General features: G+C 40.5%; 1 protein-coding gene across 1 annotated transcript; it reads left to right on the forward strand.

The window, feature by feature from the left end:
- Positions 1-121: 121 nt before the first annotated feature.
- Positions 122-17,177, forward strand: LOC308367376 (integrin alpha-M-like; the record flags this gene model as incomplete). The annotated part of the gene is made up of 30 exons (XM_080841277.1): positions 122-158; positions 994-1,099; positions 1,329-1,432; positions 3,261-3,331; positions 3,467-3,581; positions 3,731-3,855; positions 3,961-4,103; positions 4,363-4,513; positions 4,769-4,919; positions 5,394-5,473; positions 6,089-6,212; positions 6,345-6,469; positions 6,674-6,820; positions 7,135-7,344; positions 8,193-8,326; positions 8,990-9,135; positions 9,876-10,024; positions 10,342-10,473; positions 10,895-10,968; positions 11,915-12,056; positions 12,384-12,482; positions 13,329-13,408; positions 13,701-13,787; positions 13,875-13,953; positions 14,775-14,873; positions 15,218-15,304; positions 16,168-16,278; positions 16,528-16,641; positions 16,832-16,942; positions 17,082-17,177. 30 exons carry the CDS (start codon positions 122-124, stop codon positions 17,175-17,177), a joined length of 3,429 nt encoding a protein of 1,142 aa, XP_080697403.1.
- Positions 17,178-21,039: the final 3,862 nt, after the last annotated feature.

Raw genomic sequence — 21,039 nt, forward strand, 5'->3', positions numbered from 1 at the left:
TCTCTCTCTCTCTCTCTCTGTATTTCTGCCCTCCCTTTCGTTCTCATTTCCTTACTCTCTGCTATATAAACCACCCAACCATAGCCTTGTCTCACAATTCGCTTCAACTTGATGACAAAGGATGCTTGCCTCATTTTTCAACTTGTGCTTCTTTCCAGGTAAGTTGTGGATATAACCATCATCTCATTTCTTTGTATTGAAAAAATAGATAGGTCTGTTGAAACCACAGCTACCACAGCTACAGCCATTTGTGTGTTTAAAAGGCAGAGAGCCTGTCTCATGTCTTGAATATATACTATTGTTTTCATGACATGTTTCACTATGGAGAAAAAAACGTAGGCTTCTTAAAATCTGACTGAAGATGCCTCAAATGTACTCAATTTGCAGATAAAACTCTGAGCCATACATCCAACTGAAGTGAGAGACAGATGTGTGTCTTGGACTTTTCATTTTTTTTTTTTACTTTGTCTGTTCAAAGTTACAGACTTTAAAGTTGAGAGACTGAACCATATTTAGATAGATAGATAGATAGATAAATACTTTATTAATCACGGGGGAAATTCTGGGAATCTTGCAGCTCTCTCATATTTACAATAATTACAAACAATATATACAGACAATTTGATACAATACAAACAATCCAATTCAGCTATGTAGGATGAAAATGACAGGATGTTGGTGTGGTTGGGCTTTTCTCATCTTTTACTTTATCAAAGACATGTTTCTTCAACTAAGAGCACAACTTCTTCTAAACCATTGATTTACTTTCAAAAGGCTGTGAATAACAGAAAGGAAATGAGGGAGCTTCATAGAGACATAAGACATACAGTTATTTCACAGTCTGTCTCTCATCAATACTTCATATTTTATGTGAATTATTTAAACGCTTACATGAAAACTATTTCACATCAAGACAGCTCTACCAGATACCCATGCCACCTATTTCTTTTTAAAAGTTTTATCCTGATTAATTGTTGTACTGTTTCTTATCAGCATTTCAAATGGTGGCATGTTTCAACATTGAGTCTACTTCTTGGAGACACATCACCCAATCAGCCGAGGGCTTTGGCTACAGAGTGATCCAGGATAGTGCATCGCGGTACGAATGGCAGCAATACCCAGAAGATGCTCATACAGCATAATCAATGACGTTGCTAACATCATTTATACGATCTATAATACTTCCTCTTTATCCTCCTATAATCAATGATTATGCTAACATAATTTATATGATCTATAATACTTACCTCTTTTTCCACCTGTAATCAATGACGTCACTAACATAATTTATACAATCTATAATACTTCCTCTTTATCCTCCTCTATAGTCTGCTGGTAAGCGCCCCTCTTGAGCAGCAAAGTGTGGATAGGAGAGGACAGGTTTACCAATGCCAGGTCTCATCCAGCTCCTGTTCAATGCTACCTATAGACGGTATGAGATATATGTTCATATATATGTGTATGTATCTAATTATCTCAGATACTGATGTGTACTGAAGAATTTTATCAAATTAAATATACTGAACACAACAAGTATTGAAAACAGATTTTTTTTCTCAGCTCATCTAATGAATCAGGGCCTCGTTTCCCGAACGCGCACTTAGCCTAAAAAGGACTTGAAATCGGTCGTAAGAGGGATCCTACGTTGCAGAGCGGTTTCCCGACGCGGCACTTAGCTTAAGTTTATCTTTCGTTGAGAAGAATTCTAAGTGTGGTCAGGACCAGTAGTAACTTCACACTTAGCGATGCAATCCAGTAGTAACTTCACACTTAGCGATGCAATCCACCAGGGGCGTCGTTCGGCCTATTATGGAAGAAATACAAACGATGTTTCTGTGTATAGCACATCATGAGAATGTCATTGTTTCACCTGCATATTCCCATCAAAATAGAAATAAAGAATATTGAGTATTTGAAAATAAAGATAATAATAATAATATGTTATTGAACTAAGGAGATGGCTTTTCTGACTGTGTAGTTAGGCTGCAATATTAGGAAATTGACATGTCATTGAGCGCGGGGGGCAGCTTGCTTCATCAGTGGTAGCGCCTGTGCCTGAGATGAGTAACTTTGAGTTGTTTCCCTGAAGGCACTGAAGCCGTTCAACTTGTACATAAGAAGCCTATGAGTTTTTTGTTTTTGTTTATTTTGTATTTCTACTCTCCTTGGTAACTGTACTAATAGTGCCTAATTGTACTGTGTCTAAAAAGAGAGAGATGACTTTCTTATAACGCGCCCTTTTGTAATTGTTTTTCAATAATGCCCAATTATGCCCTGAGTGATGTTTTTTATTTGATCTTTTCTAGCCTATATATATTTATTGAGGTATTGTTCTTATGTCGACACTTGTTATATTGGAACTTCATTCATGAGCCTATACATGGGTTTCTTATATACAAACATTGAAGGCTGCGCGCGCAAATCCACGGCAGAAAGCCATCTACCCTAATACAAATGAATACAGAAAGCCCAGTTTAAAGGTATTGTTTATTACTTATTTAGCCTACCGTTCCCTATTCTGTTGCCATGAATGCTTGCACACACCCTCAACATATTCCCAAACGTAACCTTGTACATTGTTGAGCCTTTTTCTATATTTGATTTGATATTTTATTTCCTGGCAAACGGATGCTTCCTCCTAGGTATACTAAACATCTTACCAACTCTGTTAGAGCAGTTCACCACACAACAACTCCCTGTCATGTTGCCTTCCTCCACAGCTTTCTCATCCACTTCAATGTTATCTTGCTTCTTTCTGCCGCGAGATTGCGCACGCAACCAGTGATGACGTAGCCGAGAAACCCATGTATACACAAGTGAGAAAATCGACTCGTCTGACATCATCTGCTATACTTTCAGAACCACTGTGATGGACAGCTCCACCCTAAGAGATACTTAAGGACTCGTGCACGGTGCGCTCGTGCACCTGTGCGCTCTTGCACCTGACTTTAAGATGATGTTCGGGAAACGCTCGTAAATAGAAAGTGTTACTGAGTCTACTATGTCGCCAAAATCCACGTAGAACGTTAAGATACGTCCTTATCGGAAAACGAGGCCCAGATCCCTTCATTATTTTCTACAGAATTTTCCAAATTCATTAAATATTAAATAAAATACAATCTTGTTTAGTCTTGAGTTAGATTTACCAAACTTTTGCTAAGCCTAGAGCTTCTCACATCAAAGATTTTTGCATGTCGAGTTGCCTTTGATAGCATTGTTGAGTATTTCCTTGTATGAATCTTGTGTGTGATCTGCAAAAGTTCCCTCAGATGGAGTGAATATGTCCCTTGGCCTGACGATGAGCAAGACTGAGACGTCCCCAAAGACAGTGGTAGGCGACCCCTCCCCTCCCCTCCCCTCCCATCCCATCCCATCTCTCTGTCAGTATTTCTCCTTGCCAACACTCTTTTTCTCCTGTGCTTCACTTTCTTTTTCCTTACTCTTTCTTACTTTTGTTGTCCGTCAGGTTTGTGGTCCGACTATCCCTAAAGAGTGTGACAGCATCAATCTCTATGGCGGGATGTGTTTCAGCATTAGTCCATCACTGCAACTGGATGGACCGCTGCCATCTTCTCTTGAAGGTAGGACTACACACATCCATCTGTAAGTTAGTATCAGGACACTTCGATCAGTTTAATTGTATTTGTATGTTCAGTTTACTATGTCCAGACATATAAGAAAACTTGAATTGAAGTTAAAAAAATATTTAAAAGAAATGTTTCCTCTTCAGAGTGCAAGGCTACAGATATTGCCTTCCTTCTGGATGGATCTGGAAGTGTGAATTATTACCAGTTCATTACTATGAAAACGTTTGTGAAGAATCTTATCAGGAAACTTCTGAAGCAGAACACCAAAGTGAGCCTGACTCATTTCTGACCTTGCATAACCTTATTTAAACAGTTCCATGTAGATTTCCAGTTGACTTCTGGACTGAGCTGTTTTTGTTCTTTTTTCCTGCAGTTCGCCTTTGCCCAGTACTCCTGGGATTGCACCATCCACACACACTTTAAACAGTTTCAGAAAACAGGATGGGAACGTCAGGTGGACAATATCCAGCAGAAAGGAGGAGGCACGTATACTGCCAGAGCCATCGAGACAGTTGTGTAAGTCTTAAATGAACCTGAAACCTTCAACCGTTCAAATTTGCCCCCTGGTCTAGTTCCTAGACTAGACATTCCTCTCAAAATGGTACCACTTTCTCTTCCATATTAATCCTCGATCATTTAAACTGTTAAAAAGGCACTGGGACTTTATGACTCAGTTATAAGCACTAAATAACTGTCTGTTGTTCATGAAGAGCTTATAATAGTATATGATAATCTGAGGTATATATCATAAACCTGTTTATGCTAATTTGCACAGGAACAGTGTGTTTGATTCCTCTGCTGGAGCGCGACCGGTTGCCAACAGGATTCTCATTGTCATCACAGATGGGCAGTCCGCTGACTCCTACCAATATCCCTCTGTCACTGCACTGGCTGACACAAAGAACATTATTAGATACGCTGTTGGGGTATGAGGTGCTATATGATCCCTTTTTACATGTATTCCTTTAGCAGATGCCTGATTCTCATATGACATTTAAAGTCCAGTCCAAATATGCATATGCAGTATATTGTTAATTATATTATTGTTGCCAGCACCTTGCGCTTCTAATTGAGCATCATTTTTAAATACATTTTCAAAAGCTAACTTACTACTTAGGCTCTGGTGTAAGAAGCTAATTCTCCCCTTATGTCAGATGCTAATTCTCTTTCTTATGTGACAGGTTGGCAACGCTTTTAACAGCCAGAGTGCAAAAAACGAACTCATGGGCATAGCATCCTCACCAAAATCAGACCACATGTTTAAAGTTGACAGTTTTGAGGCACTGGACAAAATTAGCAATGCCCTGGAAAAGAGCATCATTGCCATTGAAGGTATGGGTACATTTAGATTTGTCAGCACTTGCAACTTATCTTACAACCAGAGGAAGAAATACTTTTATTAATAATAATACTATTACTACTAATAATAACAATAATGCATTATTCTTTTACCTAATGAGTAATTATTGACTTTTGTTATACAATTAAGGAGTTAATTTAACTGCTGACAAACTAACACAGCCCATTTGGCAGTGATAGAAACTAGTCAACTTGTGTACTGATGATATTCAGTGATATAAAGTAGACACAACTGGTGCATTCATCTTTCTCTCACATGTTAGTTAGCTTGCTATCCTCAAAAACTCCCCCAATGCCTCTGAATTATAAACCTGCATAAAATTGCTTGAAACTCACTCACAAACTTTTCTTTTGTGTCAGTAAGACACTGCAGTGGAAGCAAAGTGGTCAAGTCATATGCAGGAGCATGTTGATGTTATTGTTTTCCTCTCTCTCTTTGTAACCCAGGAACCCAAACCACTGGTGACTCCACCCATATGGAATTTGCCCAAAATGGATTTAGTGCTGCTCTTGTGTCCAGCCCAGATGTACGTTCAGCTTTTTGAAATGATTGTGTTGCTACTTTAGTGAGTTTTTAAATGATTGTGATTATGGGTGATAGTGGTTCAGGAGGTAGAGGAGTCGTTTAGCAAACGGAAGCTTGCTAGTTCGATACTGTCTCCCCTTCACCAAGTGTTAAAGGGTCTTTGAGCAAGACACTGAACCCCCAACCTCTCCCGATGTGCAACTTAGATAGGAGCCACTGACATCGGTGTATGATGTCAGAGACATCCATCTGTAAAGCGCTTTGAGTGCTCTATAATTAGAATCGCTATATAAATGCAGTCCATTTACCATTTATAAACGAGACAATTTCAGATTTTAAAAGACTTCTACGATATTGCTGACAACACTAATGTAATGCTATGCATCATATATAAGGAACACGACGCTTCATTAATATACTATATTTGTAGCTATTTGGGAACATGTTAATGGGAAAAATGTGGACCTAAACAGGAAATATGGTCTAGGTAAAAAAAAAAAATCCTGAAATTTCCTTTTAAGACATTGTTATTAACTAATGAAACAATAAATGTATATGTAAGGCTGGAACTTCCTGTGGTGTGTAAAAGTGAGCTTCTATGGTTTTTCCCTTGCAGGAGAGGTTTCTAGTGAGTGTGATTGGGGCAAATGGGTGGAGGGGGGGTTACCAGAACATCCCTCTGTCCAGCAGGACGCCCAGTTTTAGGAGGGTTCATGAGGTCACTCCTGACAGCTATCTGGGTGAGAGACTACTCACCTTGGCACTGAAATATTTTATACTCTGCCATCTTGAGCTTTGTGTGTCTAATTTACGTAGTGTCATGTTAAAAGTCAGTTATGTTTCTGTTGTCATATTTACTAACCCCTCTCCAGGCTATTCGATGGCGGTAGCAAGCAGAGACAGACAGAACTACATCGTTATGGGGGCCCCCAGGTATAAACACAAGGGGTTGCTCATGGTTTTCTTTCCTGGAGATGACGCAAAGATGCTCAAACAGGTACTGAGGTCACTGTGATTACAACTCATATATTATATAAATGCAAAAACGTGTGGCGCTCATTCAAGCTTGGCACAAGTTTAGACTGTGATATACACAAATATACAAAGAACAAATTAGCAAAGGTGCCAATGTTACCTAGCAACCCTTTAAACGTCACCAGCTTCATCATTATCACCATTAACAACATAATCTCTCTCTCAGTCTCAGATCGGTGCTTACTTTGGAGCAGAGGTGTGTGTGGTGGATTTGGATGGAGACTCCAACACTGATCTGATTCTGGCGTCTGCCCCCATGCACACAGAAGGAGGGAGAGAGGGGAAAGTGTTTGTCTATAAATTCACCAAGGAGGTATGAGAAAAGTCCTCGTGCAAAATCCATCTAATGAATAGTGATGAATTATGAGAGCATCACAGACAGTAGTCAAAGATTTCATAATATAATTCATGTTGTACACCCATACATAAGTGGCCTGTTGGGCATGTTTAGTCATGTTCATGTGTCTTATTTCTACCATAACTAAAAGAATAGTAGTGTCTTTGATGGACTTATTTCATACGTATGCCAAGACCAAAGGTAAAGGAACATGCCCATAACGCTGCCTAAAATCTCACACCATGAGGAGGCAAATACACAGATAGGCTACTTTCCTCTTTTCCATGCAGTATTTTCACATGGTGTCTGACACTGGTGTGTCCCTGCTGGGGATGGAGGGTCAGAGGGGGAGGTTCGGCTCGTCTCTGGCCAGCCTGGCAGACCTGAACGGGGATGGGATCAGGGATGTGGCAGTGGGAGCTCCTCTGGAGGACAATGGACAGGGCAGCGTGTACATCTTCAACGGGCGGAGACAGGGAGTGAACCCCAACTACTCACAGGTGAGAGAGGGAGAGATATTGGGTGAGATAGACAGAAAAACATGAATAATTAACTGGTAGTCATGGTAGTTGTTGGGCCATTATAGATGTATACTGCAGCATGGGCCCGTACAGAATGTCTTTGTGGAAAAAAGGGGCAACAAAATATATTTTTCACCGCCGCTGCCACGCCCCCGTCATGTAATCGCAAATTTTCATAATATAATTTTAAACTCTCACTTGCCGCGGCTGCCACGCCCCCGTCATGTATCGCACATTTTCAAAATATCATTTTAAACTCTCACTTGCCACGGCTGCCACGCCCCCGTCATGTAATCGCAAATTTTCATAATATAATTTTAAACTCTCACTTGCCATGGCTGCCACGCCCCCGTCATGTAATCGCAAATTTTCATAATATAATTTTAAACTCTCACTTGCCGCGGCTGCCACGCCCCCGTCATGTAATCGCAAATTTTCATAATATAATTTTAAACTCTCACTTGCCGCGGCTGCCACGCCCCCGTCATGTAATCGCACATTTTCATAATATAATTTTAAACTCTCACTTACCGCTGCTGCCACGCCCCCATCCCCTGATAGCAAATATATATATTTCCTTCGGAGGGGCAACTTCAGTCGAAGATGGCAAACAGGCAGTTGCCCAAGCAACCTAAGCACACTCCTGTGCACGTCCCTGGTCATAACTGAAGAAAACAGCTAAGTGATGTGTGGTTATATGAGTACTTCTGTTTAACCTTTCAGGGACAGAGGCCTGTTTGACTTTCTTAGGAAGTCTCACATGCCATAACCGGTGGTTAACTGTCCCGGTAGCGTTAACTCTCTTTCTGTCGCGTTGTCCATGACAGAGGATTGCAGGTTCATCTGTGCGGTCCGGTCTGCGGTTCTTTGGCCTGACTGTGGCCCAGTCCACTTTGGATCAGAGTGGAGACGGACTGCCTGACATTGCAGTCGGGTCCAAAGGAGCGGTTCTGCTGCTCAGGTTAATTATATTAACGGCACACTGCTTGAAGACACTAAATACACACACACAGGAGCATGCATACACTATATACACACACACAGGGGCATGCCTACACTACATACACACACAGGGGCATGCATACCCTACATACACACACACAGGGGAATGCATACACTACATACACACACACAGGGGCATGCATACACTACACACACAGACAGGGGCTTGAATACACTACACACACACAGGGGCATGCCTACACTACATACACACATACAGGGCATGCATACACTACATACACACATACAGGGCATGCATACACTACATACACACATACAGGCCATGCATACACTTCATACACACACACACAGGGGCATGCCTGCACTACATACACACTCACAGGGGCATGCATGCACTACATACACACATACAGGGCATGCCTACACTACACACAACCAATGAGCTTTCAAATATCCAAACTAACCTGTAAAACCAATGGTCTTCAGTGTGAGTTTAAAGCACACATGCAGATACGTGCGCTCATACATATTCACCCACACAACCTTACTGTTGCTTGGTGTGACATAAATAATTGTGTGTGTCTGTATGTATGTCAGTGGGTATGCATGTGTGTGTTTCTGTGTTTCTGAGATGATCGTTGTATTGTGTTCTGATGGTCAGGTCCAGGCCCATCGTATCCATGGTGACCAGTGTGACCTTTACCCCACCCAAAATCCCCACCTCTATCTCTGGCTGCAAGGATTCCCAACAGATCACAGCATCAGTGTGTTTCAGCATGACCAAGGCCACTACTGACAACTTCAAAGGTACAGTCATCACATGCTCCGTCAAAGCATCATCTTCAAAACATGCACTGTGTTCAATATTCCTTACTCATTTTGTGCATGTCTGGAAAAACAAACGTTCAATTCAATAAGTAGTTATATAGCGCCAGTATCGATTGAAATTGTCTCTAGGCACTTTATAGAGCCCAGAGCCTGAACTTAGAGCAGGCACTTAGGTGTAATATTCCCTTTTTACAGGAACCTTGAGCAGAACCTCTGCACAAAAAGGGGAACCCATCTGCTTGAGAGGGGACAGAGAGATAGAGATGTAATGGGGAATGGGGGGCAGAAGCGAAGGGAGGAGAGAAGGAGAAGAGAGAATCAGGGGCAAACAGATGGATTCATTCACGTATCAGATTATATAACATATGTATGTGCGATTTAACATATGCACATGATACACACGTGATTACAAGCAACATAGAGAAAATAGAGTCGAATTTAAACACTGTTCAGACAAGCCAAGTTCAGACGGTTCAGACGCAGCAAGTTCAGACCGTTCAGGTGTACTGTTTGAACACACTCTAGAGTTGACTTTATTCTGCAATGAATGCTATCTTATATCCACTTCCAGTTCTTACACTGGAGTTTACTGACTAGTATCCTCACCATGAGATTGGCGATACCAAATCCTCATCAAAAGAAGCCATCGCTGACACCAGAAAATGTGTGACTAAGAGGTGTAAGAGATGGCACTGAATGAGAGCTTGTTCTTCTTTTAGACCTGCAAGCGAAACTCAGCTACACCCTGAAGCTGGATTATGTCCGACAACGGACTCGTGCCTACTTCACGGACAAGGAAAAAGAGAAAACCTTCCAGTCCCAAGTGTCACTACAAAATCACTGTTCCCCGCAGCCTTTCTTCGTGAAGGTTAGTTTGTAGTCCTTATAAAGGGCAACTGCTTTGGGTCTGCTTTGGCTATAACAGTGAAAGGCAAACTACTATGTTAACCATTGTCAGGACAAAGGCCCTCAAACACACTGAACACATTTATGTAAATACATTTGATATGAAGGAATTTTTGATGTGGGTCAAGACAATCACGTTACATGTGGTATACATAGCTATCGCTAAATGTGATATATTTATATGATAAATATCGATTTGCATCCTCTTATTTTCATTGAATCTCACCCACCATGTTTCCCTCCATCCTGCCTCCACCCCCGGTTCCCTGTCTCCTCCAGTGCTTACCTGAGGACGCTCTGAGTCCTGTGGACGTCCAGGTGATCGTCTCCTTTGAGGGGGTTCCTATACAGACTGCAGACGGCCTGGTACCACAGCTGGCCAGCGGCCCCATTAAAGTCACAGACCACAAGGTGATAACAATTGTTTTTTCATAAATAGACATCATTACTTTTTGTTGTTTTTGAAGCTAATCCTACTAACATGGCACTCTTGACTAAGGTTTTTATAATGTTTCGATGTTTTTTAAGAAGCTCTTGAAGACCCAACTCTTCAGAGAGCACCTCCCTTCCTAACTTTACTTGCACTTACAACAGTAACATTAACTGCACTTCATGTCTATTTCTCATGTAAAATAGTATTTATTGTTACACTAGGACTCTATTGCTCGAGGCTTGATTGTTCTCTCCCTTGAACGTCGCTTTGGATAAAAGCGTCTGCTAAATGTAATGTCTTTGCATGTGTGTGTGTCCAAGTAACTTTTTCAAGGCCTGTTTGTTGTCATTTCTAATAGCCTAATAAGTTGTCTGAGCCCAACTGATTTATGTGCCGCAGTTACATTTTGAGATCGACTGTGGAGAAGACAAAGTCTGTGAAGACGACATACGAATTGACATTAACTTTTCTGGGTAAGTCTGCAAAAGATCAAAGAAGGCTCTTCAATAACTGTGTAAACCTTATATACCTTATGTGGATCATCAATCATTGTTGCATCTCATAAATAAGATGTGTACCTCCATCAGATGGTGTTACTGACAGTTACATTCGTATACATTTGTGGAGTGTTCAGTTCAGTTCTATTTATAAAGCGCCAGTAGCACTTGAAATTGTGTGTAGGCGCCTCAGAGACCCCAGAGCCTGAACCTCCCTGGAGCAAGCACTAAGGCGAGAATAAGAAGCAAGCCGATAAGTTCATACATGCATCAGTATAACTAACATTTGCATACATGCTGTATATACTGTATGTATACATACACTCAAGGAAACAACAGATTGATAGTGGATAAAAAAGCGTTGGAAGTATTGAATGTAGAAATGCTCAGTGGGAACATGAAGAGAAACTAAAGTAACAGGTAAAGATCTGGTTCTGTAGCAGCCACTTTTAGCGAATGAATGACCACATTTAGAAAGCGGCGACGCTACCCACTGAACCACCACTAGCAGCCCTAAGCAACACGAAGTAGAGAGAACAGAGACACTGTAGATGTTGCAGCTGTGAAGGGTTTACTGACACACTGCAAACTCCACAATCAGGACGACCAATGATACTCTTACATTATGGGATGTCAAGTGGAGGTATTTTTCCCCCAGATGTAACAAAATCAGTGGCTCAAAATGCAACATGATCATGAAACCAAAATGAATATCATGACGACACTCTCACTGGGGGGTGAAAACATCATTCAAAACTGATTTGAAAGTAATTCATATTGAGGATGTCATAGCCTTGCACCACACACATTTGACCAGCAGGTTAATCTGTTGAGAAGAACCATTTTTTATGCAAGCAGTTCCTTTTTTTGGTAAAGACTCCTCGTAGAAGGGTTCTTGAGCGCTGTTGCCTGGTTCCAACAGGTCCTCTACCATAGAGGTGGGCATTGCACAGGAGATGAATGTGACAGTGATGGTGGAGAATAAGGGAGAAAACTCCTACAACACCCGTGTGTCTCTGTCCTACCCATATGGCCTCTCGTACAGGACCTTCGCCAAGACCCAGGTGTGTGTGTGTGTGTGTGTGTGTGTGTATGTATGTGTGTGTGTGTCTCTGTCCAACCCTCACGTCCTCTCCTACAGGACCTTCACCAAGACCTAGGTGTGTGTGTGTGTGTGTGTGTGTTTGTGTGTGTGTGTATGTCTGTATGATTGCGTGACTATATGTGTTTGTGTCTCTGTCCTACTCTCACATCCTCTCCTACAGGACCTTTGCCAAGAATTGTCTGCTTGTCAAATCCCTTGTCATCCATTATCCTTACATATGATATTACTGGTATTATATTGAACAGTATGTTCACTACTAAGCTTGTGTATGTGTTTGCTGTGACAGGGCAGAGTGGAGTGCAGTTCTCTAGACAGTCCAGATGGATCCACCCAGGGAAAGACTGACTGCAGCATTAACAGACCCATCCTAAGGGCTGGTGAAAAGGTCAGAAAAACTAAGTACATGCTCTAATTTTTACTGTATCAGTGGTGATAACTGGTCAACCCCAGTGGAGGGCGCTGTTCACATCTGAATTGTATTTTCAACTGAGCCAAATGTTTTCATCACAATAGAAAAGACTAAAGGCTGACCTCCATTTCTAGTATATGAATCTATTTTTTATTGATTTTATGGTGACTTCACAAACCATAAAGGAGCTCATACACAGATGGAGACCCCCCCCCCCCACACACACACACACACACACACACACACACACACACACACACACACACACACACACAGACACACACACACACACACATACATACTCATACAGTACACACTGTCCTTTTACATATACAAAATAGACTAAAGGAATGTGTAAATGCAAAAGCCTAGTCCAGATAGTGTTTTTACATTTTATTTTAAAGAAGCATTTTGCAACAATTGTACTTCAGGCTTAGGGTTAGGTTAAGCAGTTTTACCTTAAAATAACAGCTTGAAAAAAATTGGGGCGCTACAATGACTTTTAATATGGAGAATCGCCACCATGGTCCATAGGCATATTACTGCTAAATGTAGGATTGCCTGAAGCCGCCCGGCTTTTTACTGTCGAACTAATAAGTAGCTTATTTGCCGTCTTGCTTTGCGTTGTGTTGCACTTGCTTGATATTTGACTGTGTTAGGACAGTTGTTGACTAACTAGTTTTTCATAATGTCAAAGTCAGCACATTTCAAGAGATTTCATTAGTTTTAGTCGCTAGCATATCGTAAGCGATTAGTAACTATAACAATAATTATTTCATTATATTTTAATTATAATGATAATATTTTAATTATATTTTTCAGGTTGTCTTTGGTGTTCAGTATGGAATTGATGGCAACAGTCAATTTGCTCACAGAGTCACCATACAGGCCCAGGCTTCAAGGTAAATTCTACACCCACAATAACAGGCCCAATGTGACTACCGTTCAAAGGTTAGGGGTCACTTAGGAATTTCCTTTTTTTCGAAAGAAAAGCAAATGGATGATTCTTTGACAAAAGAATATTTTGAAGGACACAATTATTATTTAAATTTAATTTAATTGACCCCAAACTTTTGAACAGTAGTACAGGTTGACCATATATTTTAGTACATCTGTTTTTCACTACCCATGTATTGAGATGTTAGGTTATAGAGCCCATGCTGCCCATTGAGTCAAACTATGATCTGTTTTTAGTGACAACGAGAAACACGCTCCTGACAGCGAACTGTCCAAGTCTCTGGACATTGGGGTCAAATACAGCATCTATGTCATACTGAAAAGGTCAGAGTTCTTTGAAACACTCTTAAAATATATTTCTCTCAGGCTGCAGTTTTGTTTTTAAATCTATTTCATTTCTTGTTCAATCAGATTTGATGACACAACAAACTACATTAATTTTACCGCCGGTAATAACGACCTCCAAAGGCCAGTGATGCAGAATTTAGAGGTAGAGTAAACCACTGATACTTGTACTTGCATAACACTACACTTTGACATTGTAAAATTGTGTTAATCTCTGTTACTTTGTAACCTAATAAGTCGGATTAGATGGACTATATACTTAGTGGTATAGTTGCATTGGATATATAAACATTGGATGTATAAAGAATGGCATGATATATTTATCATCTTTATTTCTATCACATACCTGGCATGATATATTCATCATCTTTATTTCGATCACATTCCTAACCCATTGTTAGCATGGAGGGGGGCCAGGTCTGGGATGCCAAACACTACTGTTGAGCCTTCAGGGGGTGTTATGGGTCTAATTCAGTGAAACACACTACTGTTGAGCCTTCAGGGGGTGTTATGGGTCTAATTCAGTGAAACACACTACTGTTGAGCCTTCAGGGGGTGTCATGGGTCTAATTCAGTGAAACACACTACTGTTGAGCCTTCAGGGGGTGTTGTGGGTGTAATTCAGTGAAACACTGACGAAGGAAGGTGTCCATTGATAACCCCAGTGACATGCTCACGGAGGTGTTGTTGTTGTTGTTGTAAAGTATGGCTATGGGCATGATGGCTGCAGTGCATCCTGTTGGGTTATAAGCCATAGGCTAGGTTGGAGGGTATCAGTGCACCCTGCATCTTTTTAATATCTTTTCCTGTTTATAACAAAACAAAAACATGTACAATCATATCCACAGAGATTGAACCAGCTCTCATCCACACTATTTAGTTCATCTCCCTATTTTCCTTCCTCTGCCTCTCTGTCTCTCCCCATGCCCCCTTCTCTCTGTTTGTCTGTCTCTCTTTCTATCACAGGTGACAAATGGCCTTAGAGGACTCAATCTGACGACCATCATACATGTTCCAGTAAAACTGAAAGGCAAAAACATCTGGACAAATGTGGACAACTTAGATGTGTGTACTAATTAATATTCACACTATTATAATTGTTTTATAATATACATTGCAGTATATAATAATATATATATATATATATATCCTGTAATTATAATATAATATAATATAATATAAAAACATGCAGGCCACTGTGATAAGTAGCTGCAGATGATGTTCATGAAAATTGCATATATATTGAAAGAAAATAAGTATATTGATATTTTTGTGAAGTTTCTGTGTACTGAATGTAATTCCCGGGGAGTACAGGGATGTCTATTTTCATTGCCCATTTGATCCAGAGATAATCCGTTTATGTTTTGAATAATGGTTTTAATGGACTGTGTATTTTGATCCTCTGTTAGATCCAGGGATGCACTAGAGGGGGTGAGAAGAGCCCAATCATCGCAGACCTGCAGCACACCTTCAAAGACAACAAGGAGCCTGATGTGGTGATTAGCAGAACTTTATAACGTTTCACAGGACTTTACTTTACATTACATAGAAACATCTAGTATTTTCTTCAAGTGGCAAAAGTGGCAGTTTCTTGAAGCGTACTCATTACATGCTCACCGGAAGCATACTCATTACATGCTCACCTGAAGCGTCCTCATTACATGCTCACCTGAAGCGTGCTCACCTGAAGCGTACTCATTGCATGCTCACCTGAAGCGTTCTCATTACATGCTCACCTGAAGCGTACCCAGTACATGCTCACCTGAAGCGTTCTCATTACATGCTCACCTGAAGCGTACCCAGTACATGCTCACCTGAAGCGTTCTCATTACATGCTCACCTGAAGCGTACCCAGTACATGCTCACCTGAAGCGTACTCATTACATGCTCACCTGAAGCGTACCCAGTACATGCTCACCTGAAGCGTACTCATTACATGCTCACCTGAAGCGTACTCATTACATGCTCACCTGAAGTGCACCCTAGAACATGCTAACCTGAAGCATACCCTAGAACATGCTTACCTGAAGTGTACTCATTACATGCTTACCTGAAGTGTTCTCATAATATGCTCACCTGAAGCGTAACCCTAGAACATGCTCACCTGAAGTGCACCCTAGAACATGCTTACCTGAAGTGTACTCATTACATGCTTACCTGAAGTGTTCTCATAATATGCTCACCTGAAGCGGAACCCTAGAACATGCTCACTTCTTCACTATCCACCTCTCTGCCCCCCTCTTTTCTTGTTTCTTTTTACATAACATAATGCTTTTTTTTCAACAGTTTTTCCAGTTACATATTGTTGACATTGGATGTGATCTTTGTTACATTGCTGTTCATCTGTCATCTTCATCAGAACTGCTCCATTGCTGCGTGTCTGGAGTTCAGGTGTACGTCATACATGACTAGAGACGCCCGCAGAGTTTACACGATCTCAGGGAACGTGAGCTCAGGATGGATTGAACAGGTGCTGACTCGGTTACTTTAAAGGGTTAAAATGATTTATCTTTGTTTAATAATGTGTGGAAAACAGGCACAGAATTTCATTGCTTATTATTATTATTATAATAATATGCATTATGTTCATTATAATCTCCTTCCTCTCCTCTTTATTATTATCTCCTTCTTGTCCTCATTATCATTATAATCTTCTTCCTCTCCTCATTATTATTATTATAATCTCTTTCCTCTCCTTCTTTCTTGTTGTTTCTCTCAGACTGGACTGCGTTCTGCTTTGTTCCATTTGGTCAGCTCTGCCACGCTGGAGTACGACAACAACAAATACATCTTCTACTCCTCAGACTCCTCACGCCTCGCACCTGTCACCAGGGTAACAGCAGAGCACATAGTCAAAAAGTTGCAGTTGCATAATCAAACAGTTTAAGTTTAGAGATTAAAATGGTGTTGCTGAACAATGTTAAAGAGATATGATTATGTTTACACACAAAAGGGGAACAGTCTTAGTGAATTTGTTTTAGGTTGCCATGAGTACATTGCATTGTTGTGTGTGTTCCCTATAGATTGAGACTCTTGTGGAGGTCTATGATGAGCCAAATCTAACTAAGGAGATCATTGGTGGAGTAGTGGGTGGTCTGATCCTATTGGCTCTCATGACAGCTGGCCTCTCCAAAGTAACCAATGAACAATATGGAATTTTACAATTATTCGATTTAACATAAATCTTCACTATGTCTCTCTTTTATGCCATATATTTACCTGCCTGTTGTCTGTCTGTCCTTTCTTTCCTTCATATTTGTCTTTCAATTTCAGTCAGGTTTCTTCAAGAGTCAGTACCAACAGAAACTAGAGGAGGCAGGAGCTGAAGCACAAGGAGAAGAGGAACCACCAGAAGCTGTAGCAGAATAACAGCTGTGTTTGTGTATGTGTGTGTGTGTTTCTGTGATGTGTGTGTGTGTGTGTGTGTGTGTGCGTGCGTGCATGCCAGTTTTGGCAGGCAGGAGTGTGAAATAGCTTATTCTTGCACAGCCAGATGCATATCTACATACAGCCCATAGTTCCCCCTACTTATGGATGTAGGTATTTTGTGTTTATATGCTCTGGAAAATACAGGCAGCCATGAGAGCTTGCTTCATTATTACTAGCGTCATTATTAATAACGATTTTATTTAGATTTTATTCAGCATTGTTATTTCTGTGAGAGAAACTAAATGTATTTAACATGTGTGTATATTGCATTGTCTTCTGTAACCCTGATCATGAGTGAGACAAAACCACTGTTCATTTTTTGTACCTGTTTGATGGGATCACCACCCATAGAAAAGGAAAAAAAATGGTCAGACATTGACAGTTAAGTGGCGTCAAATACACCATTTTGAGACACCATGTAGATTATCATTCTCATGATCAGTTAATACAGTATTATCAGCCTTCATATTAGTGTTTCAGTACAGAATGTACAGTAGAGTTAAATGGATGCTATAGCTTTTCAAAGGGTAATTTTCCTCTTCTTAGTTTGTATATATCTTGGTGAGTTATGGTGAAATATACAATAACAAATATTAAACAAACATAAACATTAAGTCCTCATCTTGAAACTAGCATTATTCAAATGGGAATTATCAACCCGCTGAAAGACTTGCCGCAAATCAATGGCCAAGGCTTGAGATAATGGTGTCAGGATCACTGTATGAAATGTTCTCCATCAGAACTCCTCCAAGGGTATCATCCTTTTTATTCAGAAATTAAGACTGAATTATACCAGGGCATTATCAGGTCCAAACCATTGATATGACCAAAGTACTGAGGGCCTCATCAAAACTGAAAGAGAAACATTCAGAGAATAAGGACATAACCATAAGGGATGATATACCCGCTTTTGAGGATGCATTGACATTTTACATTTACATTTGCATTGAATAGTTTGGCAGATGAGAGTCAAATAAATTATGACATTGGTGCAGATATTGCAGATGCAACTGATCTAATGGAGACTGATACATGGGAGGAGTGTGACGTGACAGACACAAGAGGACATTCAGGGACGAACAGCGCATGCAATCAGCCAAACAATGAAAATGAGTTAAATGATGACCAGGATTCACCTGACACTGAGCAGGACACTTATCAGCAGAATGGTGGATGCTCAATAGGTTCATGCTAACAGCCATCTGATATTGCGCAGTGTAGCGAAGAGGAGAGAGTCGTCACACCAGCCAGACTCGAACACGGGTCTACAGGGTGCAAAACCTGCACTTTGACTGCAATGTCAAAGAGCTATGCTCGATGGCATGGGAGTCAGAGCGCACACTCATGTGTAGTGACGACACATCATCACACTGCCCTCCCCTTCGGGAAGCGCACCCTTGTGCTTCACGTACAAACCCACCACTGCCACCAAATGTCAAAGGGTTATCGTGTCAAGAGTCTTTTACGGTGCAGATCCATTCAAGCGATCTGGGCAACGCGATCTGGGCGACCCCATGCATTTCAACGGGAGCCAGCTCCATTGTGACGTAGACCAGCGATCTGAGCGACGCGACTGATGAAAATTCGAACATGCTCAAACTTATGCAAATGAGGAGCGATTTTTCTCGTCTTTGACGGTTTGAAAAATCACTAGTCCAGTCTATTTCCACACGCTACACCACGCCCACTCGAAAGACGTGTTCGCATTCTGATTGCATATATATTCTCATTTTGATTGCTGTAGTAGTTGCCAGTGGTAGGCAACTACATACTACAGGTAAAATATTCCTGATATCTGCCATCATAGTGAAACAGCATGCATTTAAATATTTAAAATATGCACCAAAACTCAACCGAAAGATATTTTCTCATTCCGATTACTGTAGTAGTTGCCAATAATAGGCGTTTACTTACTACAGGTGACAAATCAAATAGAGCAGATATATAATTCAGCTATATGCCTCAAGACAGCTCCTTGCTAAATTTTCTCTGGTATACTACAGTATAGTAAAAACACAGTGTGCAGACAATTGTCCTTCCCAGTACAGTAAGTGAAACCACAACACATGATTCTAGCACAAGAAGTGTCCGGCAGCCCTAATGCTTATCCGTGGTGAAGATACTTTAGAGATACCACTTGAGTGTGGCATATTGAACATGTTTGATCAGTGGTTCAGTGGTTAAGTGGTTAGTATTCTTGAACAACAAGTAGTTAACTTGGGTTCAATTCCTGAGCAATACAAGGTGCTATAGAAAGTGACTTTTGATAAGGATAGGTTTGTTGTAGTTGAATTTTTGGGTCTCTTTGTTTAACTGATGGCCCATTACTTACTTATACAGCAGTAATAGTGGAAAAATGTCTTCAGCGACACCTGCATCTATATTTGTCCTTCATACATGCATATTTCAATGCAAATGCTGTACTGCACCACTTTTGTAAAGTTGGTAACAAGGCTGCAAACAGCCACAAAAAAGTAGAAAACTGAATATATTTTCTAGCCTGGATACCAGCCTGAACTCCGCCCACAACATTTTTGGTCTGGGAGATTCAGTCTGGAGTCGAGCTAGTTGGGAGGGATTAAACGTTTCGAAAAAGTTGAGAAAGCAATCTAAACCAATCAAATTGTAAGGGCGGGCTTTATACGTTGATGGACAGATGACCTGATGATAGATAGAATATACATCGAACGAAGATGGCGCCGTCTCGGGAGCTTAGTGGGACATATTTGATATGATTTAAGCTATCTACATGACTTTTTTATGTCTACATTGACTCTGTTAGTTGTGTATGTGCAACACGAATGTTGCCGAGGATAGTAGCTCTTAACTGAAGCACTCTAGACCATTATTGATAGGTTATGCTAACGCGTAGACAAAAAAAACATTGAAACAAATGGTAGCTTCTAGCCTTGAGTGCTAATTAAGTAACGTGAGCAGGCATATCTCAACAGATATTGACAGCGCATTCATTTTGAAAGAGGAACAGAGAAACGCGATCAAGGCATTTGTCGATTGAAAAGATGTTTTTGCCATCCTTCCTACGGGATCAGGTAAAAGTTTAATCTATCAGATGGTAATACTACGTTGCTCTGATTGGTTCTAGGTATCCAATTCAGCGAATAGGCATTTTCTTTCCTGGTTCGTTGAAACACGCCCCATAATCACAGCCCAATGGTTCAGTCTCAGACTCATATTCTGACTAGAATTATGAGTATGACATCGTCAGGCTATATATTTTCAGCAAAAATTATAGAATACTGACATTGACAACTATCATAGAGCTTCCTTTTCTCTGTGGACTATTTTCTTCAGTCTCATGTAACTTTAAACAAGTGTGAAAATGATTGGAAATTACTGTAGCAATGAACATAACAATTTATAAAATGACACCTTTTACAATAATCTGGGCAAATATCTTACCTTAAATGATTCCTTTATGTCCTCAACTCACACTGACATTGACAACTATCAGAGCCTCCTTTTCTCTCTGGACTATTTTATTCAGTGTCATGTGACTTGTGATGAGAAACATGATTTACATGTTAATGGGTCTTATCTTATCTTACCTGGAACACATTTCCAGGTCAAACACTTTGATCCTCATGTTCATTGACCTCGCATGCCAACACAAATAAATGCGTTGGCTCAACATAAAAAAATGTACTCAACAGTTTGCATCAATCTTTTTTGAGTCATGACAACTCCTAATGAAATGATGTTCAACCAACGAGCTAAATTGAGTTAGGGGAACAGAATACACAGAATGACACAGGGTCAGACTGGGAACTGAAATTCTTACGAC

This window comes from Sprattus sprattus (assembly GCF_963457725.1).
Source record: "Sprattus sprattus genome assembly, chromosome: 6".
Classification (NCBI taxonomy): Eukaryota; Metazoa; Chordata; class Actinopteri; order Clupeiformes; family Clupeidae; genus Sprattus; species Sprattus sprattus.